The following is a 27,960-nucleotide window of genomic DNA, read 5'->3' as shown; positions in this document are numbered from 1 at the left end:
CTGCACAACATTAACTGAGACTCTCTGTCTAATAAAATAATAATAGTGCTAAGACTAAAACTAAAATCTTAAGACATAGTAAAACGAGCACTGATCCCATCCCCACCGTCTCTCCAGAACATCGAATAAATCACTTAACTCTTATGGATCTCGACTTTGCCTTGTGCATAATGGCCAATTATCACAACATTGAGAGATCTAATATTAATAATAATGCAAGAGGCCGGGCATGGTGGCTCACATCTGTAATCCCAGAACTTTGGGAGGCCGAGGCAGGTGGATCACCTGAGGTCAGGACAATGAGACCAGCCTGACCAACATGGTGAAACCCTGTCTCTACTAAAAATACAAAAATTAGCCAGGCGTGATGATGTATGCCTGTAATTCCAGTTACTTGGGAGGCTGAGGCAGGAGAATTGCTTGAACGCAGGAGGCAGAGGTTGCAGTGAGCCAAGGTCACGCCACTATTATACTCCAGCCTGAGCAACAAGAGCGAAACTTCATCTCAAAAAAAATAAATAAATAAAAATAATAATGCAAGAGTTCATACAATATATTCTACCTTGAGTCATCACATGAAAAAAAATAAATTTTTTAAAATAGTTCATATAAAATGGCTTTTATTAATAAACTAAAGAGAAAAAAGCTGAAGAAATTTTAACTACCCAGATCATTTCTACTCTTCCCACTTAACCATCAGTGCCCCTAAATCTTCTATAATGATATATTTTTGCTAACATCATTGAATGGAAGTAAAGTGGGCTAACATGTTCACCTTATATTTGATTTTTAATTTCTTCTTTTCCCAAGGAAGATAAATGCTGGTTGTGTTTGTGGGGGTTTTTTGTTTGATACATGGAAGCCCTTTCTTCTTTCATGACACCTTATATAACATGATTCCTCTTAGATATTCATATGGTTGCTCACATATGAGTATTTAAGACCATAAAATTTATATTATATAGAAAGTATTTACTATAATTGCATATGCATGTGCAATTATAATATTGTTACCCTCAAAGCAACCTGCCTCCCAGATTAGCACTGCTCACTGTAATTTCCCATCAGATCTCCTGAATTAACCTGTTTTCTCGACTATGTTTCTAAGTATTTATAAAATTTCTTAACCCTAGTCAGACTAAAACATAACTTCACATTATGAATTAGGACTTGAAACTGTTAGAAGTACTCTGAGTTGGTGTCTGCAGAAGAGATAAAAACTAAGCTGCTATTAGAAATATGAAAATTATGGTTTTGGCTGGGTATGGTGGCTCACGCCTGTAATCCCAGCACTGTGGGGGGCTGAGGCAGGCGGATCACCTGAGGTCAGGAGTTTGAGACCAGCCTGGCCAACATGGTGAAACCCCATCTCTACTAAAAATACAGAAATTAGTCAGGCGTGGTGACGGGCGCCTGTAATTCCAGCTACTTGGGAGGCTGAGACAGGAGAATTGCTTGAACCCGGGAGGCAGAGGTTGCAGTGAGCCAAGATCACACCACTACACTCTAGCCTGGGCAACAAAGAGCAAAACTCCATCTCAAAAAAAAAAAAAAAGAAAAGAAAATTATAGTTTTATAGATGTTATAACAACATGAAAACAATTTTTAAACTTACTAAATCTTTTTTTTTTTTGAGACGGAGTTTCACTCTTTGTTGCCCAGGCTGGAGTGTAGTGGCGTGATCTTGGCTCAGTGCAACCTGGATTCTCCTGTCTCAGCCTCCTAAGTTGGGATCACAAGCGGGTGCCACCACGCCTGGCTAATTTTTTGTATTTTTAGTAGAGACAGAGTTTCACCATTTGGCCAGCCTAGTCTTGAACTCCTGACCTCAGGTGATCTGCCCACCTCGGCCTCCCAAAATACTGAGATTACAGGCGTGAGCCACCGAGCCTGTCCTAAAACTTACTAAAGCATTTTAATTAGGTCTTCAATGATTATCAGTAAGTTCAACTTACATACCTTTGCTAATTTCCTACAACAGACATGCATTGCCATTTCTCATAATTATCTAAGCATGTTTCACAGTATTCAAATACATGGAGGATTTTAGAAGGGCAATAAAGCAGTTAGAGAGTCCTTATGTTTTACCCTGAGAGGCAGGAGAATCCAACAGGAAATCTGCCGCTTTCAATTTAGTCGACTTGAATTTTAATCTTATCTGAGGATTTGTTTCAACCTGATTTAAAGGCAAGTTCTTTTTTTTGAGATGGAGTCTCACTCTGTCGCCCAGGCTGGAGTGCAGTGGCACCATCTCAGTTTACTGCAACCTCCGCCTCCCAGGTTCAAGCAATTCTCCTACCTCAGCCTCCTGAATAGCTGGGATTAAAGGTGTGTGCCACCATGCCTGGCTAATTTTTTTTGTTTTTTTTAGTAGAGATAGGGTTTCACCATGTTGGCCAGGCTGGTCTTGAACTCCTGACCTCAGGTGATCCACCTGCCTTGGCCTCCCAAAGTGCTGGGATTACAGGTGTGAGCCACCGCACCCAGCCAGCAAGTTCTTTACTTAGATTCTGGATAATATAGATGTCAAGATTTACCACAAAGAGCCAGAACAGTATTTTAAATTTTTATTTATTTATTTATTTATTTATTTATTTATTTATTTATTTATTTATTTATAAAAAGAGCCATGTTGGTCAGACTGGTCTCGAACTCTTGGGCACAAGAGATCTACCCACCTTGGCTTCCCACAGTGCTGGGATGACAGGCGTGAGCTGCCATGCCCAGCCAAAACAGTATTTTAAGACTCAAGTGGTTTGCTTCAGGGTTTCCCTTTAATTAAAGCTGATTCCTTGCTTAAAGGATAACTCATTTTTTTATTTCATATTTTTCTTAATTCTATATTATTGTTTCCTCATTATCCATTCATTCATTCATTCATTACTCATCCTGCATGACATGTTTATTTTTGCCAGATCACTGTACTGAAACATTAGGACTTTGATCATTATTTGTAGAAATGTGTTCAGCCATACTTTTTTCACTGTGTGTTCTATAAAAATGTCTAAATTACATTTTCCTTGAACATTTGAAAAAAATACTTTGTTAAAAGTTTGTATTTTTCAGTCGGGCGCAGTGGCTCACGCCTGTAATCCCAGCACTTTGGGAGGCCAAGGCAGGTGGATCACCTGAGGTCAGGAGTTCAAGACCAGCCTGGCCAACATGGTGAAACCCTATCTCTACTAAAAAAATACAAAAAAAATTAGCCAGGCATGGTGGCACACACCTTTAATCCCAGCTATTCAGGAGGCTGAGGTAGGAGAATTGCTTGAACCTGGGAGGCGGAGGGAGGCGGAGGTGGGCAGATCACAAGGTCAGGAGTTCGAGACCAGCCTGGCCAATATGGTGAAACCCCGTCTCTACTAAAAATACAAAAATTAGCCGGGTGTGGTGGTGGGCACCTGTAGTCCCAGCTACTCGGGAGACTGAGGCAGGAGAATCACTTGAACCCAGGAGACGGAGGTTGCAGTGAGCTGAGATGACACCATTGCACTCCAGCCTAGGCAACAGAGTGAGACTCCGTCTCAACATAAAAAAAAAAAAAAAAGTTTGTGTTTCCCATAGTTTCTTCTTATTCTTGGTGTTCCAAGTGCTCTTGCCATGAATCTTTCAAAAAATGCTCTCCATCTATATTGTCATAGATTTTTACAGAGGTGGTCAACAGTTCCTTAGAGGTTGGGAGGCAGAAAGGTATACCTTTCCTCACCCATCATAAGGATCAAGGCTGACAGTCCTATAGGAAAAGGGAGGTTAATAAGAGAAAGGCGTAACGGGTTATTTGGTCAGAGATTATAGAGATTTATAGGAGACTTCAAAAATGAAGAGCCAAACACCCAGGGAAAACTGCTTATGAAGCATGGACAGCCATGTAGAGATGTGACTGGAAAAGAGAATGAACTAACAGTAAGATTGGAGAAACCCAGCAAGGCCTGTTTGTTCAGATTCTTCTTGGCCTTTCTGTGTGACATTCCTTTTTCCAGGGTATAGGGCGGGGCCACTTTGGAATGAGGGCCTTATAATCTCCTATCTGACAAGGGTACATCAGAGAATTTCTTTATGGCCAGCTCCTAGGCAGAAAGGCTGGGGAAGTTTAGAGTAATATTTGTAGGTTTTATGTCTTCCTTTGGGGAAAAGGGTTCTAGTTTCTGTGACCCACTTTGGGGAAGAGGAATCCTGGTTTCTGTGACTCACTTGCGGAGAATGAAGGGTAAGAGATAGGAGGGCAGCAGAAGGTCAGAGACCTTGGTTCTGAGGTGGATTCTGAGGCCTTCCTATGTCCTTTAGTTCAAAGTACTCAGCATTCCAAAGTGCCATACTTTGGGGAATCCTTTTCTGATCCCCAACAAGGTCATCTATACAACTCCCTCATTTTAAAGATAAAGGAACAGAGATACAATTGATTTAAGTGGCTTGCCCCACATCTTAGAAATAGTTGATAGAACTGGAAGTAAAACCTAAGTCATCTGAACCACAATCTATAATTCCTTCCTGAGCCTTTAGTGTAAAGTGGCTTAACTGTTACTAGGATAGGGAAACAAATAGGAAGGTGACATCAAGCATCAGTCGGGTGATTAGCATAAATGACCCGTTAGCCCTTTTTCAGTCTGGAGAGTCTGTGTTTCTTTTTTTTTTTTTTTTTTTTTTTGAGATGGAGTCTCACTCAGTCACCCAGGCTGGAGTGCAGTGGCGCGATCTCGGCTCACTGCAAGCTCCGCCTCCCAGGTTCACGCCATTCTCCTGCCTCAGCCTCCCAAGTAGCTGGGACTACAGGTGCACGCCACTACGCCCAGCTAATTTTTTTGTATTTTTAGTGGAGACGGGGTTTCACCATGTTAGCCAGGATGGTCTCGATCTCCTGACCTCGTGATCCGCCCGTCTCGTCCTTCCAAAGTGCTGGGATTACAGGTGTGAGCCACCGCGCCCAGCCAAGAGAGTATGTGTTTCTATAAAATGTTCTGCCAAGAGATTATGAAATACTTAGCGACCCCATAGTTTTTCCTGTAGCATAATAAAGGCATTGAATATTCTTATTTAAACCCACAGTCCTAAATACTCTATCTTCATGGGAAGAAGCTGCCTAAGGAGACTGTAATATAATATTGCCATCTGGCATCAAAAATTTTTAATTACATAAAAATGTTACATGCTTACTATTGGAGGGAAAAGCATCTTCCTATAATGTGCAATAGTGAATTCAAAACAGAAGAGTGACAAATGTAGACAGAAGACAAATATTTATATATGTTTGATAACATATTCACAACTTGGAAAAATGCCAAAATGATTGTAGACACACCAGCTAAAATGAAATTGGGAAGTGTTGGCCAGGCGTGGTGGCTCACAGCTGTAATCCCAGCACTTTGGAAGGCCAAGGCGGGCAGATCACGAGGTCGGGAGATCGAGACCATCCTGGCTAACACGGTGAAACCCCATCTCTACTAAAAATACAAAAAAATTAGCTGGGGGGGGCCAAATTCTGGCTAATTTTTGTATTTTTAGTAGAGACGGGGTTTCACCATGTTGCCCAGGCTGGTCTGAAACTCCTGAACTCAAGCGATCAACCTGCCTTGGCCTCCCAAAGTGCTGAGATTACAGGTGTTAGCCACCTTACCAGGCCCCATCTTATTGATTTCTGCAAAAAATAAAAAGCCAGCTTGTATTTTGATATGAATTTCATTGAATCTGTAGGTAATTTGGGAAATATTGCTATCTTAATAATATTAAGTCTTCTGGTTTGAATTTCTTTGTTTATTTAGGTCTTTAATTTCTTTCAATAATGTCTTAATAGTTTTCAGAGTATAAGTTTTTCACTTTCATTTGATTTATTCCTAAGTATTCTATTCTTTTTGATGGTAACATAAACGGAGTTATTTTCTAGTTCATTTTTGGATTATTCATTGTTGATGTACAGAAATACATTTGATTTTTATATATTGTTCTTGTACCTTGCTGAACTCATTTATTCTATTTTTTTAGTGAATTCCTTGGGATATTGTATACACGATATAACATCTACAAATAGATAGTTTTACTTCTTCCTTCTAACCTGAATGCCTTTTCTTTTTCTTGCCTAATTTCCGTGGCTAGAACCTCTGGTACAATGTTGGATAGAAATGGCAAGAGTAGACATCCTGGCGGGTAACGGTGGCTCACGCCTGTAATCCCAGCACTTTGGGAGGCCAGGGCGGGTGGATCAGGTCTCAAACTGCTGAGGTCAGGAGTTCGAGACCAGCCTGGCCAGCATGGTTAAACCCCGTCTCCACTAAAAATACAAAAAATTAGCTGGGCGTGGTTGCGGGCGCCTGTAATCCCAGCTGCTCGGGAGGCTGAGACAGGAGAATCACTTGAACCCGGAAGCCAGGGTTGCAGTGAGCCGAGATCACATCATTGAACTCCAGCCTGGGCAAAGAGTGAGACTCTGTCTCAAAAAAAAAAAGTGTGGATATCCTTGTCTTGATCCTAGGGAGAAAACATTTAATTTTTCACTATTAGCTATAGGTTTTTCTTGTTTGTTTTTGAGACAGGGTCTTGCTCTGTTGCTCAGGCTGGAGTGCAGTGGTGTGAACACACTCACTGCAACCTCTGCCTCCCAGACTCAAGTGGATCCTCCTACCTCAGCCTCCCAAGTAATTGGGACTACAGGCATGTGCCACCACACTCAGCTAATTTTTAAATTTCTTTTGCAGAGACAGGGTCTCACTATATTTCCCAGGCTGGTCTTGAACTCCTGGGCTCAAGTGATCCTCCCGCCTTGGCCTCCCAAAATGCTGGGATTACAGGCATGAGCCACTGCATCCTGCCAGCTATGGGTTTTTCATAGATGCCCTTTATCAGGTTGAGGAAGTTATCTTCTATTCCTAGTTGGTTGAATGAGCATTGGTTCTTGTCAACTGGTGTTTCTTTTTTTTTTTTTTTGACACTGAGTCTTGCTGTGTTGCCCAGGCTGAAGTGCAGTGGCACCATCTCAGCTCACTGCAATCTCTGCCTCCTGGATTCAAGCGATTCCCCTGCCTCGGTCTCCTGAGTAGCTGGGATTACAAGCACCCACCACCATGCGTGGCTAATTTTTGTTTTGTATTTTTAGTAGAGACAGGGTTTTCCCATCTTAGCCAAGCTGGTCTTGAACTCTTGACCTCAGGTGATCCGCCCTCCTCGGCCTCCCAAAGTGCTGGGATTACAGGCATGAGCCACCACACCCAGCCAAATGGTGTTTCTTTGTCTATTAAGATGATCATGTGGTTTTAGTTCTTTGTTCTATTAGAATGGTGTAGGTGGTAAGCTGAATAATGCTCTCACCCACCCCATGATATCCATGTTCTAATGCCCAAAATGTGAGTATGTTATGTTACATAAGGTTGCCAATGGAATTAAAGTTGCTAATCAGTTGATTTTTAAGTAGGGAGATCATCCTGGATTATCTATGTAGGCCCAAAATAATCACAAGGGTCCTTGAAAGTAGAAGGAGAGAGGACCATAGAGATGGCAGCTTGAGAAGGACTGTGCCCAATGATGCCCACTTTTTTTTTTTTTTTGAGACGGAGTCTCACTCTGTCACCCAGGCAAGAGTACAATGGCATGGTCTCGGCTCACTGCAACCTCCACCTCCCTGGTTCAAGCAATTCTCCTACCTCAGTCTCCCAAGTAGCTGGGACTACAGGCGCATGCCACAATGCTCAGCTAATTTTTGTATTTTTAGTAGAGATGGGGGTTTCACTATGTTGGCCAGCCTGGTCTCAAACTCCTGACCTCACGATCTGCCCGCCTCAGCCTCCCAAAGTGGTGGGATTGCAGGCATGAGCCACCGCACCCAGCCCAATGTTGTTCACTTTAAATAAGCAGGAAGGTGTGGTAGTTTCTAGAAGCTAGAAAAGTAAAGGAAGTAGATTCTCCTGTAGAGCCTCCAAAAAAAGATAAGACTTTCCTCTAAAAAGTAATGCAGACCTGCCCACACCTGATTTTAGCCCAATGAGACCCATTTTGGAATTCTGACCTTCAAAACTGTACAATAACAAATTTGTTGCTTTAAGCCACTAAATTTGTGGTAATTTGTTACAGCAGCAATAGGACATTAACACAGTATATTATACTAATTGATTTTCAGATGTTAAACTAACCTTGCATTCCTATGATAAATCTCAGTTGGTCATGGTATGTAATCCTTTCTTCTAGTGGCTGTATTTGGTGTGCTGGTGTTTTGTTGAGCATCTTTTAGTCTACATTAATAAAAGATCCTTGTCTGCAGTTTTCTTTTTATGTGATGTCTTTGTCTGGCTTTGGTATCAGGGTAACACTGGCCTCACAGAAAGAGTTGGAAAGTGTTTCCCCCTTCTTCTATAGCCACCCAGCTTTGTCATGGTTGCCATTTAAATCGTATGTCTTTGTCCATTCTTTTACTTTCAACATAATTTGAACCTATCTTTGATTGAGATTTCCTCTACAATAACCAATAATATTTTTATGACCATGAATAAAACTGCATTTATCTTACTAGCTGCTTTTTTTAAAAAATCGTAAACCTTTGTTTTCCCAATGATAATAACTTTTCATTTCTATACACTCTCTGGTTCTCTTGCTGGCAATAAACCTTGGTATTTTTGCTTAATTTTGTCTAACTTAAAATAAAATTTTGTCACCGTATATGTTGGGCCCATCTTTTTTTTTTTTTTTTCTACTGGTCTGTGAAATCTGTCTAGGAACCACCAAATTACAGGATTTCCAAGACTGGGTTAGAGATAGGTTGTACATAAAACATAGGTTGTATCTATGGAAACAAGTTTATTAAACTTATGAGTAATATTTAAACTAACAAAATTTTATCAGTATTTTTGCTTTAATTCAGATTTTTCAAAGACATCCTAAAACTAGGATGGAAACCATATCAAAATCACGACTGTACATTGTGAAAAACTGAAAACATCTAAATGTCCAATAATATAGATTGGTTAAATTACAGTGTATTTATATAATGGTTATCTATTTAAAATCATGCTTTATAATAGTATTATACAGACATGGAAAAATGTTCAACTACAGGTCAACTTGTCAAGTTCTGGTGACTACTACCTCCTCTAACCCTTTGGGTGTGTTGCAGCTTCCCAAGGTGGTTTACCGTACCTATTGGCTTTCTTTAATCCTACTTTTTTGGTAAATATTCCCTTCATTAAATGCTGTTCAGTCACCCCACTTTAGTGAATCATCTATTTCCGGCTAAGATCCTGAAAAAAGTTATTAACCATTAACACAGGTTAATGGTGAAATTAGACCATTACTCTGGTTGGTGGAATTATGATGAAATTACAGAGAAAACAACAAATGCCTGTTTTTTTTTTAAACAAGTAATACCATGATAGGTGCACTACACCTAATAATAGTGAGGGCTACCATTAATTAATTATTAGTTAGTTGTATATTGTGCTTTATAGATCACTTCCTTTAATCCTTTAAATAACTGTATAATAATTAACATCACCTCCAGTTAGACATGAGGAAACATTAAACATTTTTTGTCAAGTAATATATTGTCATTGTTTTCTTTTATAGATCATTCCCGAGAAGTGTTGGAGCAATTAGTAGGCCCAAACAAACTAAAGCAAGTGACATGGACTGTTTATTGATGCTTTTTTGAAGATGATCAATGCTAGGAAAGCTTATCAAAACTACTTCCCCAGGAAACCATCTATAGAGATTTGCATTCTACTTAATGTTAACACTATTTTTAATTATTTTATTGTCTTAAGTTATAACTCTCAGAGAATGAGCTAAGTCTTGGTATATACATGGTTTGTGCTTTACTCTTAAAACATCTTAATAGTGCTATTATTCTATATCTGTTGGATGAGTCATTATTTTTGAAATGATAATCCTAGCATGAACTCTGATCATGGTGTTGGATTCTGTTTCTTAAATAACTTTAAAATTAACTGTTTTCCCTTGAGATTTCCTTCTCCCATGTAGGTATTTGAGCTATTGTTCTAAGTTTACCTGTAAGTATAAACCTTGGGAGAATCTAAGTAAACATATTTCTAAAAGCATAGTTACCTTCCTATTTTCTGGCTCTTGCCTTCTTGGAGTATTTAAATGCCCATTTGCCAAAAGCAGACCTGAACATCAAGCCTGTTAATTCTTCAAAGAATTTAGGTATTTGTTTCACCGAAATGAAGTGACTTATTAGCCATTCAGCGTATTAGTATTACAGAGGGTTTTGCCCAGCCACTTATTTCATTGATTTTTATGGCTACTCTTCCCAATTACATTTTATTCATCTGTAAGCTTTCCTTCCTTATCAAAATTGCATTCAAAAATGTGTAAAAATGAGTAAATACAGAATATCACTACAGAGACTTGTATCCTCAGGTTTATTGATTTCACATTGTGAAATAAACAGCAAAGGTCTTAGTTTTCAAGTGAAAACTTTTTGGTAATCACAAAATTACCTGACACATACCATGCTTCAACCAACCCCCAAATTTAGTGTATTCATTTTGCCATGAGCCTGTCTTGAGATTTTCTTAAAAGATTTCTTATTTTGCCTCTGATGTAGTGAAAAATGGGGTAAGTATGCTAACTTTCTTGTATATGTTGGGGGGTACTTATTCAACTCCATTTCTTGTCCTTACAAGATTTATAAATGTGGTATGTTTATAGTGTGGATATATATGTTGCCACTGCAAAGGTGGTGCATATGTATATATGTGCAAAATGGGTAAGGCCTGTTCTATCTGTGAAATTTTTCTAAAGACAAATTCAATAAAATTTAATACTGAATATTTAACCAAGTCAATCACATTTTCCCCTTTTTGCAGAAACTAGTTTCAACATCTAAATTGTGAGCTTCTTTGGGTCTATGAAGGATTTATCTTCCTAAAACAGTTTGCAGTTTGATCTTTCTCCTTTTTATGTTGCTAGTTGTATCAACTATTTCTCACCACTCTGTTTAAAATATCTGTACCCCATCCAGTACCCAGTATTCCCTATCAATCACCCTTACTTCTTTTTCTCCTTACTACCTATCACCATCTGATGCCTGTTCTCATTTGTTTGTTATGTCTCCCTACTCTAGAATACAAATTTCATAAGGACAAAATATTTATCTTTTTTTTTCATTGCTGTATCCCCATATCCCCAGTGCCTAGAACAGTGCCTGATATATAATAAGCACTCAAATATTCATTGAATAAGTAAATATGGAAAGAAATAAAGGAAGAAAGAAAGAAATACCCAGTAATACCCAGCCTGGCCAATGTAGCAAGACTCCATGTCTACAAAAAATACAAAATAAAAAAACTAGCCAGGCATCATGGTGGTGCATGCCTACAGTCCTAGCTACTAAGGATGCTGAAGTGGGAGGATTACCTGAGCCTAGAAAGTCAAGGCTGCAGTGAGCACGGTCGCATCGCTGAACTCCAGCCTGGATGAGAGAGCGAGACCTGTCTAAAAACAAAACAAAACAAAAAACCCAACAACAACAACAAAAATTTCCAGTCTCTAGTCTGATTTATATTTTCTAATATAAAGAGATTGGAAGTCATCATTCCCATTCTCACAATAAGAAAAAAGCTCAATAAACTGAAAAATCAACAACACTTAGATCCATTAGAGAATTAAGGTTAAAGAGAAAATGCCTTACAAATTAGAAACTTAAATACAAAGAACCATAGCTTACAGGGAGCAGAAGCCTGTTGCTGGAGCCAGTACCAGTAGGAACATTTATGCTGTAATTCCTGAGTTGCTGGAGGCTCCATGTGGATGGACTTAAGAATCAAAAGCTCCAGCCTGGCACGGTGGCTCACACCTGTAATCCCAGCACTTTGAGAGGCTGAGGTGGGTGGATCACCTGAGGTCAGGAGTTCGAGACCAGCCTGGCCAACATGGCGAAGCCCTGTCTTTACTAAAAATACAAAAATTAGCTGGGCATGGTGGTGCATGCCTGTAATCCCAGCTGGGTGTGGTGGTGCATGCCTGTAATCCCAGCTACTCGGGAGGCTGAGGCAGGAGAATCACTTTAACCCAGGAGGCGGAGGTTGCAGTGAGCCAAGATCGCGCTATTGCACTCCAGCCTGGGCAATAAGAGTTAAACTGTCTCAAAAAAAAAAAAAAAAAAGAATCAAAAGCTCCAGGAATCTGTCCATAAACGTTATCTAACCAGATGTGGCAACCCTGTAGTCACTCTGAACCTATTCTGCTTTTAGGAGCTGCCCAATTCACAGATTGTTCTTTGCTCAATTAAACTTTGTTAAATTAAAACAAACAAACTCTAGGGGACCCACTCCTAGGGGAGACACCACACTTTCATAGTTTTACCTCCAGGATACCTACCAGGTTTTCAGGGTGAGGATCAGAGAAAATTCCCCTCTTCTGGTATGAGGATGGGGAAAATAACCATTTTGAAATATGCCCAAGCATTCAATTATCCTTAACAAAAGCCAGTTCTCAAGGGAAACTATTTTACCAGAGCCTCATTGACCTGGGGGAAAGGAAGCACCCAACTCCAGCCGCCTCTAGCCTTCCTGTCTCACCAAAGGGACAAAAGAAAAGCTGAAAGCACTTGTGAAGGTCACAGCAGGGGCACAGGCTGACTTAACTGACTGAGACTTAATCACAGGGCTATAGAACATACCTTCTCCCATACCTTATCACATCAATTAGGCTACTGTATAATAACAGGGAATTACAGGTGAAAAAAACTGCAAGTTTCAGACTCTATATAAGAAGGAATCTCTAGGGAAACTCAAAGATAACAGAGGAGATAATAGCAAGGACACTAGAGGAAAATTTAGCCTGTAATATCTACACTACAGCAAACAGTAGCCCTACCCAGATTTTAAAACCTCATGCTACCTTAGTTTACTTGTTTATTTATCCAATACATCATGTCTACCTATCAACAAAAAATTACAAGGCATGGTAAAAGACAAAAAAACAGTCTGAAAAGACAAAACAAGCATCAGAACCAGACTCAGATATGGCAGACATTTTAGAATTACCAGATCATAAATTTAAAATAACTGATCAACATGCAAAGGGCTCTAATGCGAAAAGCATACAACACGCAAGAATGATGGGTGACGTAAGCAGAGATAGAAGCTATGAGAAAAAATCAAAAGGAAGTGATAGAAGTAAAAAACATTGTCAGGCTGGTGTGGTGGCTCACACCTGTAATCCTAGCACTTTGGGAGGCCAAGGCAGGTGGATCACCTGAGGTCAGGAGTTTGAGACCAGCCTGGCCAACATGGCAAAACCCCGTCTCTACTAAAAACACAAAAATTAGCCAGGCATGGTGGTGCACGCCTAAAATCCCAGCTACTCCGGAGGCTGAGACAGGACAATCGCTTGAACGGGGGAGGTGGAGGCTACAGTGAGCTGAGATATGAGCCACTGCACTCCAGCCTGGACGACAGAGCTGAGACTCCATCTCAAAAAAAAAAAAAAAAGCCCAGAGTTCGAGGCTGCAGTGCCCAATGATTAAGCCTCTGAATAGCCACTGCATTCCAGCCTGGGAGCAAAGTGAGACTGTCTCTAAAAAAAGAAAAAATATATATAGTCTTCTTCTATGTTTTGTTTTGTTTAATTCAAAGTTACATCACAATTGTCCTCAACTACAGAAACAGATCCAGCTATAATGTTTAATTCTTCTCCACTACTTAAATTAAATGCTGCCACCATTGAGTATGGCATTGTATAATCATATTCCTTCAGCGGTTAAAATAGAAAAAAAAATGCAGATAGAGATGTGTATAATTGGCATGCAGAGAAATACAGAACCAGTTACATGACAAAAGTAAACAAAATTCTAAACCTTCATATTTTAAAAACAAGATTTTCCATTTAACAAGAATTACATTCATTAAACTGGAGAGTATCTCCTATACAGAAAACTTTTAGAGTCAGATCCAAATATTACTATATTCATACTTGGAAGCACTTTGACAACTCAAGGCTGAAAATCCCACACTGTGCTTGTTGTCAGTCCACTGTTTTCCTGCCTAGTAGGCTCCAAAAGTGAATATTCTACCACTTTGTGCAGGTGATGCTGAATGCTGTGTCCACTGAACTGGGGCCGCCCAGGGTCACCAATCAGTACTCGAGTTCTATAGGTCCAAAAGCACTTCTTCAGCCACTGATGAAGACTATCTGCAAGGTCTTCATCATAAAACATATCGCCAAGAACAACAAGGTCCCACTTATCTTGTTCCAAATTCAAAATGTTTTGGATTAAAATAGGAAAAGGATTCAGTCTGTTCAATTCACAATTTAGTGTAATAGCCATTCCTGCAACTTAAAAAAAAAAAAAAAGCACAAAATGAATTGGTATATGCTAGGCTGTTATAATTCCATGTTGATTAAATAATTTAGAAGATCTGCTAACAATATATTTTTCTTCCTTTTTGATGAAAGTTGTTTTTTAAAGTAAAGAAGTGTAAAGGTTATCCCAATATAAGTTATACCACAATTTCCAAATACATGACTGGATATCTCGAAAACAAACAATTCAAAACACCTAGAAATGCTGGGACTTTTACAAATATTTGCTGATTTCATTAACCAAAAGATTTTGGTTTTTTACTGTGGACAGGGAAACAAGACTTGGGCTTGATTCAGCATGGTAATAAATTAGAACTGAGACCCCTTGGCTGGGCGCAGTGGCTCACACCTGTAATCCCAGCACTTTGGGAGGCCGAGGCGGGTGGATCACCTGAGGTCAGGAGTTCAAGACCAGCCTGGCCAATATGGTAAAACCCTGTCTCTAATAAAAATACAAAAATTAGCTGGGCGTGGTAGTGCATGCCTGTAATCCAAGCTACTCGGGAGGCTGAGGCAGGAGAATCACTTGAACCCAGGAGGTGGAAGTTGCAGTGAGCCTAGACCGTGCCACTGCACTCCAGCCTGGGCAACAGAGTGAGACTCCGTATCCAAAAAAAAAAAAAAAAAAAGAACTGAGGCTCCTTTATAAAATAAAGGTTTTCAGCCAGGCGTGGTGGCTCATGCCTGTAATCCTAGCACTTTGGGAGGCCAAGACGGGCAGATCACAAGGTCAGGAGATTGAGACCATCCTGACTAACACAGTGAAACCCCATCTCTACTAAAAATACAAACAAAAAAAAAATTAGCCAGGCATGGTGGCAGGCACCTATAGTCCCAGCTACTCGGGAGGCTGAGGCAGGAGAATGGTGTGAACCCAGGAGGCAGAGCTTGCAGTGAGCTGACACTGTGCCACTGCACTCCAGCCTGGATGACAGAGGGAGACTCTGTCTCAAAATAAATAAATAAATAAAATAAAATAAAGGTTTTCAAGGACTATATTCTCAGTGAAAGGGTAGACCAGAAGAAAATCAGATCAAATAAAAACTTACCTGTCTCAGCCTGGGTTCTAATGGAATAAAAATAACCCTCAAAGACAGGCCAATACTCACTTGGGTTTTGGGTCAAATAAACACTATTTACATATTTCAAGAAATTCCTAGCCCATAAATTAACATAAGTGCTCCCTCTGGGATGTCTGGCAGACACAGATCCTCTTGGGAAAAATGCACCATCTACTCAGACCTCAGGGGATTCCTACAGATAATGTCCCAGTGCACAGAGATTCACAATGTCCGATCACAAAATACATATAATGATAAGCTACCACACTGAGCACATGTACATATTTATCCCGGAGAAAAAAAAAAAAGATGAGCCTTAAATATTTTAAAATATGAATCCTTACTAGGGTCTACGTCATTGGCCAAGATCCTTGATGCCCCACTCATCTTAGCAGCAATAGCTGTAGCTCCGCATCCACTCCCAAGATCTAATACAGATTTTCCTCTGACAACATCAGGATTATCCAAAAGATACCTAAATTAAAAAGAAAGGAGAAACATGTCTCAGAGAGATGAGGAAAAATAAATGTTAGGAACAGGCCCCCCAAAATCTGGCCATAAACTGGCCCCAAAACTGGCCATAAACAAAATCTCTGCAGCACTGTGACATGTTCACGATGGCCATAACGCCCACGCTGGAAGGTTGTGGGTTTACCGGAATGAGGGCAAGGAGCACCTGGCCTGCCCAGGGCAGAGAACTGCTTAAAGGCGTTCTTAAACCACAAACAATAGCATGAGCGATCTGTGCCTTAAGGACATGCTCCTGCTGCAGATAACTAACCCAACCCATCCCTTTATTTCAGCCCATCCCTTCATTTCCCATAAGGGATACTTTTAGTTAATCTAATATCTATAGAAACAATGCTAATGACTAGCTTGCTGTTAATAAATACGTGGGTAAATCTCTGTTCGGGGCTCTCAGGTCTGAAGGCTGTGAGACCCCTGATTTCCCACTTCACACCTCTACATTTCTGTGTGTGTGTCTTTAATTCCTCTAGCGCCACTGGGTTAGGGTCTCCCCAACCGAGCTGGTCTCAGCAAATAAGAGGTATCCAAAAAAAGAAAAAAGAAAAGAAAAGGAAAAGAAAGAAAAGAGATGTCTTTAGGTTGACTGGACAAAAGAAATAGTGAAACGTAGCAGAAGAACTTGGTCCAACCTTGGCAAGTTTGGTCCCACTAGAGTGACACAAAAAGTCCATCTCCAGAGCTGGGCAGAGGTGGCAGAAGAAAGGACCTAGTCATTTGGTCTTTCTCTTCAGCAGGTGTGAAGCACAGTACCACACAACTGACTGATTATGCTATTCAAGTCAATTTTTTTCAAAAAAAAGTTGTAGGCTGGGCACGGTGGCTCATGCCTATAATCCCAGCACTTTGGGAGACCAAGGTAGGCGGATCACTTGAGGCCAGGAATTCAAGACCAGCCTGGCCAATCTGGCAAAACCCCATCTCTACTAAAAATCCAAAAGTTAGCTGGGCATGGTGGCGTGTGCGTACAGTCCCAGCTACTCAGGAGGCTGAGGCAGGAGAATCACTTGAACCCAGGAGGCGGAGGTTGCAGTGAGCTGAGATTATGCCACTGTGCTCCAGCCTGGGCAACAGAGCAAGACTCCATCTCAAAAAATTAAAAAATAAAAATAAAAAATACAAAAATTAGCCAGGGATGGTGGTGGGTGCCTGTAATCTCAGCTACTTAGGAGGCTGAGGCAGGAGAATTGCTTGAACCCGGGAAGCAGAGGTTGCAGTGAGCCAAGATTGCACCACCGCACTCCAGCCTGGGTGACACAGCAAGACTGTTTGAAAAAAAAAAAAAGCGGTAAAGGAAAATAAAAAGTCTCAGGCCGGGCGCGATGACTCATGCCTGTAATCCCAGCACTTTGGAAGGCCGAGACGGGTGGATCACGAGGTCAGGAGATCGAGACCATCCTGGCTAACACGGTGAAACACCATCTCTACTAAAAGTACGAAAAAATTAGCTGGGCATGGTGGCGGGCACCTATAGTCCCAGCTACTTGGGGGGCTGAGGCAGGAGAATGGTGTGAACCTGGGAGGCAGAGCTTGCAGTGAGCAGGACTGCGCCACTGCACTCCAGCCTGGGCGACAGAGCAAGACGCCGTCTCAAAAAAAAAAAAAAAAAAAGTCTCAAGACCCGCAAAACTCAATATGTCAAAAGGAAAGTTAAGCCTGGAGGCCGAGTTAGGGAACACTGTCCTTTTCTCGTGAATAGATAGCTGTTACTTCACAACCTTGTGTCAAAGCGCTATTCATTAGCCAGACCCCTACAAAAGGAAAAGGTTTCAGGGGCCTCCAGATGACTGGAGATCACAAATTGCTCATAAATTCTTTGCAGACCCCTAAACCTTTTGAGATGTATCTCCTCCCATAAACAAGAACATAGCAACTGTAACTTTAGGTCTGCTACCTAAGTCTAACTGCTTGTCCACAAAACTAAAGTGTTAAATTTCATACTAACAATGTCCATTACAAGCTTAGCTTACTGGGTACATGCCCTGTCTAAACAGGACGAGGCTAGGTGCAGTGGCTCACACCTGTAATCTCAACACTTTGGGAGGCTGAAGTGAGGAGGATCACTTGAGCCCAGGAGTTTGAGACCAGCCTGAGCAACACAGTGAGACCCTGTCTCTACAGAAAGTACAAAAATTAGTTGCTTATGGTGGTACATGCCTGTAGTCACAGCTACTTGGGAGGCTGAGGTGGGAAGATCACTTGCACCCAGGAGGTCAAGGCTGCAGTGAGCAATGATTGTGCCACTGCACTCCAGCCTGGGTGACAAAGTGGGACCCTGTCTCAAGAAAAAAAAAAAAAACAGGATGACAGCAATCATTCCTTCACCCACCCTAAGACATCTACATAATTAACTCTTCTTTACTCCCTATTTTCGAATGTTCACCTTATGTAGAGCATAGATTTACTGGGCACTGACTAAAATCTCACAAGGATGTAATAATTTGCCTCACTGCCTATCCCACCATTTCCTACATGCCATTTCCTCTTTAAAGAAATTTATAGCCAGGCGCAGTGGCTCACGCCTGTAATCCCAGCACTTTGGGAGGCTGAGCAGGTGGATCACCTGAGGTCAGGAGTTCGAGACCAGCCTGGCCAACATGGTGAAATCCCATCTCTACTAAAAATACAAAAATTAGCCAGGTGTGGTGGTGGGCGCCTGTAATCCCAGCTACTCGGGAGGCTGAGGCAGAATTGCCTGAACCCAGGAGGCAGAGGTTGCAGTGAGTAGAGAGCAAGCCATTGCACTCCAGCCTGGGTGACAGAGTAAGACTCTGTCTCAAAAAACATAGAAAAGAAATGTATAAATGGCCAGGCGTGGTGGCTCACGCCTGTAATCCCAGCACTTTAGGAGGCAAGGTGGGTGGATCACCTGAGGTCAGGAGTTCGAGACCAGCCTGGCCAACAGGGTGAAACCCCGTCTCTACTAAAAATATAAAATTAGCCAGGCATGGTGGTACATGCCTGTAATCCCAGCTACTCGGGAGGCTGAGGCAGAGAATCGTTTGAACCCGGGAGGGGAAGGCTGCAGTCTGCCGAGATTGTGCCATTGCACTCCAGCCTGGGCAACAAGAGCAAAACTCCATCTCAAAAAAAAAAAAGAAAAAGAAATGTATAAATACTGTGCCTCCTAAAAACCTCTTAGAGGAGCACAGGCCACAAACTTTTCTGTGACTTGTATTTTTCTTGGGCTTAACAAACCTCGACTGGTTGAGACTCATACCTCAGTCTCTCATTTGGGCTGACAAAGTATTGAATACTTAGTATGTTCCAGAAACTACCAAGCACCAGGAATTAAGACTGACAAAACACTGCTAAAACAAAGACTAAAATTAAGTAAACTCAATCCAAGAGTCACTGTCTCCTCTTGACTCCATCATAGAGTGATTTTCCTGCCGCTTGAAATGTAGTATAATGACCTCTCTGGTAAAACTCAAAGTCCAATTCAACCAAGGGATTTGGACTGGAGCTAAATAGTTACCAAGCAAGTGAAGATAGATGGGGAAACGCTGAAATAACAAATTTCAGCTGACTCTTGATCTTAGGATTGGAGTAATAAGGAACAGTGGGTACTACTGAGGCAGGAGAATGGCAGAGGAAGTCAGGGGTGAAGGGGACCCCGTTGGACATAGGCTAGCTGAAGCAATACCAAAAGCAAAACATACAAGATAGCAGAAACAGGACATATTAAATAAGACAGTAAGCAGTAAGAGATAAGGGAGTAAGCAATAAGTTGGAACATGCAAGATAAGGAAAATAAGTGGAAAGGGCTTGCAGTAGCAATTTGGTTACAAGAAATAAAAGTAAAGATGAGCAATTTTGTCAGAAAAGATAAAATAAGGTTAAGCAAGGATGCACAATTAGCTTATGAGAAATAAAGTGCGGTTTAGGCACAATGAGGGAAAGGCAAGGATGAGCAATTCAACTTATGAAAGATCAAGTAAGGTTAAGCAAATGAGGAAAAAACATATAAAAGGCCATGAACTGTAACAAACCGGGGCTGATACCACTCGCAGGTCAGCCTGATCCGTTGCTGATCACATTGTGCTTAACTGTTTGCTGCTTTGCTACTTGTATGTGTGTCATGTCCAATTCTTTGTTCATGGCACCAAGAACCTGGGACTTGACAACATCAACCAGTTAACACTATGGCAAAGTAGAGGTATACATGCCCTGTCTAAATAGCTGCTACTGCCAGGCACAGTGGCTCATGCCTGTAATCCCAGCACTTTGGGAGGCTGAGGCCAGTGGATCACTTGAGGTCAGGGGTTCGAGACCAGCCTGGCCAACATGGTGAAACCCTGTCTCTACTAAAAATACAAAATTAAGCTGGGTGCGGTGGCTCACGCCTGTAATCCCAGCACTTTGGGAGGCCGAGGAGAGTGGATCATGAGGTCAGGAGTTCGAGACCAGCCTGATCAACATGGTGAAACCCCGTCTCTACTAAAAATACAAAAATTAGCCGGGCATGGTGGCACGAGCCTGTAGTCCCAGCTACTCAGGAGGGTGAGGCAGGAGAATGGCGTGAACCCGGGAGGCGGAGCTTGCAGTGAGCCGAGATCACACCACTGCACTCCAGCCTGGGTGACAGAGTGAGACTCCATCTCAAAAAAAAAAAAAAATTTTTTTTGTAGAGATAGGGGTATCACTATGTTGCCTAGGCTGGTCTTGAACTCTTGACTTCAAGCTGTCCTCCTGCACTGGCTTCCTAAAGCACTGGGATTACAGGCACTGCACCCAACAGAAGAGGGAAACTTTGAGCAGCCCACTCACTCACAGCTCCTGTTTTATGGGAAAAGAAGCAACTCTGGAAGGAATGTGAGGTTTACGGAGCGACATTCACTGAATTAAAGGAGAGCGGAAGGACTGGGTGTTTAGCTTCCATCTAGGAACTCTGCAATGGTCATGCGCTATGAACCATGAACCTCCTAATAGGTGAGATTTCTGGATCACTTACAGCTATCCAAGGTCTTGACAGCTGACTCTAGGATTTCTCTTGGGGAGACAGCTACTTGGGAAAATAGCTTGATAAGCTTGGGTTACAACGGGAAATTATGCAACAAGGCAAACAAAAAATATGTCTAACCTGAGGCTAGGCTCAGAGGCTTATGTCTGTAATACCAGCACTTGGGGAGGTTGAGGAGACCAGGAGTTTAAGACCAGCCTGGACAACATAGCAAGATCCTGTCTCTACCAAAAAAAAAAAAAAAGAAAGAAAAAAAACAAGAAGACTGAGTTTTGCTGGTTTCTCTTTTGTTTTGTTTTGTTTTTGAGACAGGCCAGGTGAGAGTGCAGTGGCAGGATCACAGCTTACAGCCTCAGCCTCCCAAAGTACTGAGACTACAGGCATGAGCCACCACGCCCAGCATTGCTCTGGTTTTTCGTAGAGGTTGGAGTTGGAGGGAACTGAAAACAGCAAAGATCTGTAGTGCCTTAAAGGTTTCATTAGGGTAGTACCTAGACAGGGCTTGGCCTCCTGGCCAGTAGATTGCCCAGTAAGGATCACTGTGGGGCCACAGGTCAGCTCTCTCCCACCAGAATTTGCATCTGGGGGTCAAAAGCCGCAATTGGATTTCAGGGGTGAGGCTACCACTGCTGGTGACTTCAGTGTTCTCCTCCAGGAAAGCCTTTATCTCAGGGTCCAAAAAGCTTCCAGCTCCTCTCCAGGGACAATGGCCACAGGGAAACAAGAGAAGACCACTGCTTCGCAGAGCCTGCAAGAGGAGACCACAGTGGTTCCTGGGTGCTTTCCAACCTAGACTCAAAGCCATCAGTCCTTTCCCCAAACACAGGTTCTGTCAATGTTCTGTTGATAATGGCTGCTTCTCAAGGAGAATGAACAAGGGTGTGTCTCCCAACTTGATCTCAACCGGAACCTCTGACTCTGAAAAAAAAAAAAAGTAATACTGATAATTCCAAGGAAGAGCAATATTTCTAGATCCTATTACATAATAAGAAAATATTGGCCGGGCGTGGTGGCTCATGCCTGTAATCCCAGCACTTTGGGAGGCCAAGGCGGGTGGATCACGAGGTCAGGTGTTCAAGACCAGCGTGGCCATCATGGTGAAACCCTGTCTCTACTAAAAATACAAAAAATTAGCCAGGCGTGGTGGCAGGTACCTGTAATCCCACTACTTGAGAATCGCTTGAACCCAGGAGGCGGAGGTTGCAGTGTGCCGAGATCGCACCATTGCACTCCAGCCTGGGCAACAAGAGCAAAACTCTGTCTCATAAAAAAAATAAAATAAAATAAAATATTACAGTGTAAGCTCTGTATCTGATGATTCACATGTGCAAGTTCATTTCAGATGAAAGCTTTGGTGCATCAATTGGGAAAATCCAATCTTTTTAATGATACTTTTCACAACAGAATCCTTTTAGTAATTTAACACAACAAATATACAAGCATTTGATTTTGAAAGAATCCTCAAGAAAATGCCTCTTACAGGAAGTCAGCCATACAGTCATCCTTCAGTATCCTCAAGTGATTGGTTTTGGTATCCCCTGCTTCCAGGATACCACAATCAGAGGATACTCAAGTCCCTTATATAAAATGGCGTCATATTTGCATATAAACTAGGCATATGCTGTGGTATACTTTAAATCATCTCTGGATGACTCATAATACTTAATACAACATAAATGCTATATAAATAGTTGTTACACTGTATTTTTGTGTTATTTTTATTGTTGTAATTTTGTATTGCTATATTGTTCTACTGTGGGTCAACTGTACCTTTAAAGTTCTTTCATAAATTTAACAAAGTAGGCACGCTTGGTGACTGTGAACAAAATAACAGAAGTCTTCTGTCTTCAGGAAGCTTATATTCTAGTGGTGGGATAAAGTAGTTAACAGGGCAAACAGTTTTTGTCTTTATGAAGTCTAGCCAAGAGTTCTGGGGGTTAATGAATTTATAATTGTCTGTGGGCAGAGATATATTAATACAAATTATATTGACTACTCTATTTCATTAAAGATTGTTGTATCATAAAACAATGCAATCAAGACTCGGGTTTTTTCCTTTAAAAATACTGTATGGATTTAATTGTAATAAAAGAACATCAACTCCTAAATCTCCTTCTGTAAAAGTATCTGATGGTTCCATTTTAACAAGCCTAAACTGAAAAGATTTGCTCCAACAGAAAAACACCTGTGCAATTGATCACTAAGATTTGTTTAAAATATATATATATAGAAAAACACCCGGATAAGAATAAATGAGAATGAGGAACAACTTAAACAAAACTTATACACCCAGTTGTTTGGGGACCTCGGATCTCTTCTGCATAAATGTTTTAAATGGTCTTAAATCCACTAAAGTATTTAGGGGTCAAAAATCCAAATCCCTACAAGGGGCTGGACACCATAAATGAGTGATGCAGGCTGGCTGTAAAATAACAGAAGGGCTGTGGCAAGCTGTAGACTGTTTTCAAACAGTTCAAAACGGCTAGGCAGGACATGCTGCCAGATCCTCCGATTTCTCAAAATCATCAAAAAAATCTAGATATTGACACATTAGCTTCCACCTTTTTTTTTTTTTTTTTTTTTTTTTTTGAAACAGAGTCTCTGTCGCCCAGGCTGGAGTGCAGTGCCGTGATCTCGGCTCACTGCAACCTCCGACTCCCAGGTTCAAGCGATTCTCCTATCTCAGCCTCCTGAGTCCTGGGATTACAGGGGCGTGCCACCACGCCCGGCTAATTTTTGTATTTTTTTTTTTTTTTTTTTTAGTAGAGACGAGGTTTCGCCGTGTTGGCCAGACTGGTCTGGAACTCCTGACCTGAAGCGATCCTCCTGCCTCGGCCTCCCAAAGTGCTGGGATTACAGGCGCGAACCACCACGCCCGGCCAGCTTCGGCTTGTAAACATCAGCAACTCATTCAAATATCAAAACACGGGGCAGGCCAAAATGCATGTCAGGTCATACATAGCCTGTGAACTCAGCGTAGACTTTCAGTGGGTGTTAGTTACCCCCCATCAGTGTCCTGGGATCGTAGGGGTCTCTCAGGGCCTGGTATCCCACTAGACTAATTCTGTTAAGCAGTACTAGGCTGTCACTGTCACTTCAATCACACAACGCAGCCTCAGTTTAAAGGTAACGCAGAGCAAATAGAGATTATTTGGGATTTGGACCCCATGTCATTTAGATCGGCGCTTCCCTCTCCCTTCCCAGCACGGATGAGGCATGGGTTATGAAGTATGGGACTGTGGTGACCACTTGGTATTTCTCTTAATGAGAAGGAGAGCTGACGGGATGAAAAGAGTTACGTTCCAGAACGGGTAGACAGCGGCGTCATTTTCCTCCAGAGGCGGGGTGGAGTCGATCTTAAAGGGGCAGGCACCGTCCTCCCTGTCTCCTTACCTAGCTTTGCTGACACCGCCCTCGGAAGTAAAGCACAGGGCTCGCCTGTCACTCGCCCTGGCGACTCTTCCCGCTCATGCTTTACATTTCCGGGGTCCCGCTACCAAAACTGAGCCACGCTCCAGCAGAGGGCTGCAGCCCGGCAGGGGGCGGGACGGACGGCGGCCCCTCGCGGCCCCGCCCTTTTTCCCAGCACCGCTTTCTTTCTCCTCCACTTTCTTAAAGGGACGGAAGCGCGAAACCAAAGGGCGCCCTGACCTCACCTGGAAAATAAGGGAACGTTAAATCTGTGTGCAATGTTTGTAGAATTTTGATTTCTAAAAAGTTCATTCTGAAACTATGCAACACCTACTATGTGCCAGTCGCACTTCCAGGCACCGGGCATAGAGTGGTGAGCAAAATAGACACCGTATATTAAAAAAAAAAAAGACACAGTATAAGCCCTTTGTGCTGCCTACATTCAACTGCGATTAAATCATAATGAATGTCCTTTCTTTTCTAATAATTCATAAATTCACTATCAATTTATTTGCAGCCTATATCACTCGAGTCTGGATCTACATATATCCACCTTTCAACTGGACCGACGTCCCACTAGCCCCTCAACTCAACACTCAAAGTTAACTCACCATCTCACCTGACAACAATTAACACCTGCTCTGGCGTGTTAGAGGGGGGAAAATGGTCCAAAACTAAGAAATAGGAAAATCGTGTTTCTGCATTTTAGTTTGCAGTTTGAAAAATGCACTGGCACCTGCCTGTTCAAAATTAGAATTTGTCGCTTGGGTTCTGCGCTCCTGCCATGGGTGTGACAGCTTTCTGTCTTTCCATGTAAACTGGAATCTTTAGGAACTACTACAAGGAAAGGAAACTTTGTGCTTCCAATCAACAGCCCCAGATGCAGCCTTATCATTTCCTTCTTAGTTGAATGGTGTATTTGCTATATTCTTGTTGATAAGCTATACACCTTGCATTTCACAGTATTCTGCCTTAGATTTCCTGTGTAATAACTGATATAATGTGTTTATGAACTGCATTCATCCACTTATGAGCTGCTTTTTTCTTAATTAGTTGCTGATGTAAACTCTTGTTTTCTCAACTATAATAACTTTTCATTACCACACACTCTCCGATTCTCCTGCTAGCAGTGAACCTTGATCCATGTTCAAGATCAATTTCTATAAGAAATATTGTTTTTAACCAGCTTCTGTGTTCTATCCCAATTAATAGTTTGAACATCACAGTCACTGCCCAAGAAACCAGAACGAACAGGCTAACCTAACATTTTTACAAGAGGGCTCCTGGTAAAAAGCTTGGTAGTCATCACTGAAGATGCATTTAATAATGTTTGGATAACTCATTCAAAACTTGCAACTTGGCTGAAGGGACTGCAGCATGCCTCTCCTGTTCCATAATGGTTTTAAAACTGGTCCAGTTCTTTCTATCCCTCCTGCCATTGCCTTAGTTTGGCATTATAATGGCTTGCCTGGGTTCCTATAACTTGTCTATCTCTAATTCTGCCTTCCTTAAGACTATTCTTTTTTCTTTTTTGAGATGAAGTCTTGCTCTGTCGCCCAGGCTGGAGTGCAGTGGCACGATCTCGGCTCACTGCAACCTCTGCCTCCTGGGTTCAAGCCATTCTCCTGCCTCAGCTTCCCCAGTAGCTGGGATTATAGGTGCACAACACCACACCCAGCTAATTTTTGTATTTTTAGTAGAGATGGGGTTTCACCATGTTGGTCAGGCTGGTGTCGAACTTTTGACCTCGTGATCCGCCCACCTCAGCCTCCCAAAGTGCTGGGATTACAGGTGTCAGCCACTTTGACTGGCCAAGACTATTCTTTATATTGCAGTTTAAATGATTTTTTTCTGAAACTTAGATTCCGTAGTCTAGAAAAGGCCTACCCTTCCAGTAGTCCCAGATAAAGCATGAAAAACAGGGATATATGGATTTTCTTTTCTGTTGTTTGGTGTTGATGCGTTGTAATTTCTTAATAGAAAGGACCGTCTAGATTTTAACAAAATTGACCCACATACATCCAAGCAGACTTGTGAACTGATAACAATTTGAGCTGTTGTCTATCCTTGTGATTTTTTTACTTTAAATACCTGCCCTACCTTTTTGTTTACAAAGCCAGTTCTCTAATAATTGGTTCCTCTTGCAGGTGCAAGTGAAAAATTCTGTTCCCTACCCAACTTTGTCTTTAAGAGTTTTTTGGTTTTTCAACAAGTTATTCAATTACACTTATTAGCTGTATGATCTTGGACACATTACTAAACCTTCTTAATAATCAGTTTGTTCATCTGTAAAATAGTGATGATAATAATAATGTTTTAGGAAGATTTAATAAGATAAAAGCACATCTTGTTTAGCCCAGTTCCTGGCATGTAGTAAATGCTTGCTAAGTGTGCTGTTACAGTGATGATCATTATTAGAAACACAGAGATAGTGTTGATGAGCAGCAGATAGGGTTTTCAGTTAAAGGTGAGAGGATCAGACTTGAATTTTAGAAAAATGTTTTATGCTGCAGGTAGCAGAGTTAAAAGGGGGGCAAGACTGAAGACAAGAAAACTGCCATTGGAGGATATTATGGTAATCCAAGCAAACAATAATGGAGACAGAACTAAGGTAACTGCAATAGGGATGGAAAGAATTGGAACATTTGAAAATGATTAAGGATGAGCTATTAGCAGGACTTGGAGACTAATTAAATACACTCATTTAACCGTAATGCCAGCCAATCTAAGGGCAAGATGGTTTCTCTTGCTCCACTTGATTGGCCTGTGCTGTTCATCAGCAGGCTATCTGTGTTCTCCCTTGCTTAAAACCTTCTCTAGCTCCCCAGACCTTCAATAGTACAGCCGGATTCCTGACCACAGCTTTCCTGGACCATGCTGATTCGTCCCGACTTAACCTATCCTGCCTCTTTTCAAAACACTCCTCTTCTCCCCTCTCTGCTGCAATTTGTTTTGCTCCCACAGCGCCTTGTTCTCTCATCCCTAGGCCTTGTTGAAGACAGAAAGCTGCCACTGCCTCCCACCCCTAACCGCTCCTCACTGTCCAAACCACCTACTCGTCCTTCAGAACTCAGCTCAACATTAAGGTCCTCTGAAAAGCCTTCCCCAACACGCCAGCCTACACACTAATCTTCCTATTTTCTTAGCTTCCTATGGGCATGTACAACAAGCATATCAAGCAGAACTGTCACTGCCTAGACTTAAAAGCAGACCATCTCATTCCTCTTTTAGCCTCTGGCACAGACACTCAATAAACTCTGTTAAATGAAAGAAAAGGCAAATACGTGAGTAAAATAACAAACATTACATATCAGTATCTCATTTTAAAAATTTACTTTTAACAGCTTTATTGTGGTATATTTGACTTCGCATTGGCAACTTTGCATGTTTACAGAGTACAATCTAATGTCCTGACATATGTATTGTCAACCCAAATGAGAGACTGAGGCAAGAATCTCAATCAATCCAGGTTTATTGAGCCAGAGCTTAAAGGTGTGCCCAGGAAAACCCTGAGTCACAGAAACATGAGTCTGTGGCCTGTGCTCCTTGGGAAAGACTTCAGGAGACTCGGTATTTACACATTTCTTTAAGAGAAAAGACATGCAGGAAAAGGGAGATAGGCAGTGAGGCAAATGATGACATTCTTGTGAGATTTTAATTAGTGCCCAGTAAATCTATGCTATACATGAGATAAGGCAA

At 41.6% G+C, this 27,960-nt stretch overlaps 2 protein-coding genes across 4 annotated transcripts in view; one reads left to right on the top strand and one right to left on the bottom strand.

Annotated features, from left to right (window-relative positions):
• The window catches only part of AMN1 (antagonist of mitotic exit network 1 homolog), a 58,340-nt gene extending 47,560 nt beyond the window's left edge, over positions 1 to 10,780 (top strand). The window contains exon 7 of one of the 2 annotated variants that reach the window (XM_009247596.2): positions 9,541 to 10,780. In XM_009247596.2, the coding sequence (XP_009245871.1) occupies positions 9,541 to 9,614 (74 nt within the window). In that variant the 3' untranslated portion in view covers positions 9,615 to 10,780. 2 annotated transcript variants of the gene reach the window in all.
• A 2,054-nt stretch (positions 10,781 to 12,834) lies between these two features.
• On the bottom strand, positions 12,835 to 24,422 carry ETFBKMT (electron transfer flavoprotein subunit beta lysine methyltransferase). Of its 2 annotated transcripts, none has more exons than XM_002823085.4 (4): positions 24,244 to 24,422; positions 21,342 to 21,768; positions 15,707 to 15,837; positions 12,835 to 14,274 (listed from the first exon to the last, which is right to left on the bottom strand). In XM_002823085.4, the coding sequence occupies exons 2-4, from the start codon at positions 21,653 to 21,655 to the stop codon at positions 13,931 to 13,933; spliced, it is 789 nt and encodes a 262-aa protein (XP_002823131.1). In that variant the 5' UTR covers positions 21,656 to 21,768; positions 24,244 to 24,422; the 3' UTR covers positions 12,835 to 13,930. The 2 variants fall into 2 exon arrangements, with proteins under 2 accessions (XP_002823131.1, XP_054383047.1); XM_054527072.2 differs by lacking the exon at positions 24,244 to 24,422 and adding an exon at positions 23,809 to 24,227.
• Positions 24,423 to 27,960: the final 3,538 nt, after the last annotated feature.

Source organism: Pongo abelii, chromosome 10 (assembly GCF_028885655.2).
Source record: "Pongo abelii isolate AG06213 chromosome 10, NHGRI_mPonAbe1-v2.0_pri, whole genome shotgun sequence".
In the NCBI taxonomy this organism is placed as follows: domain Eukaryota; kingdom Metazoa; phylum Chordata; class Mammalia; order Primates; family Hominidae; genus Pongo; species Pongo abelii.
Note: the sequence above shows the minus strand (reverse complement) of the source record. Positions and strands in the feature narration are given on the sequence as shown.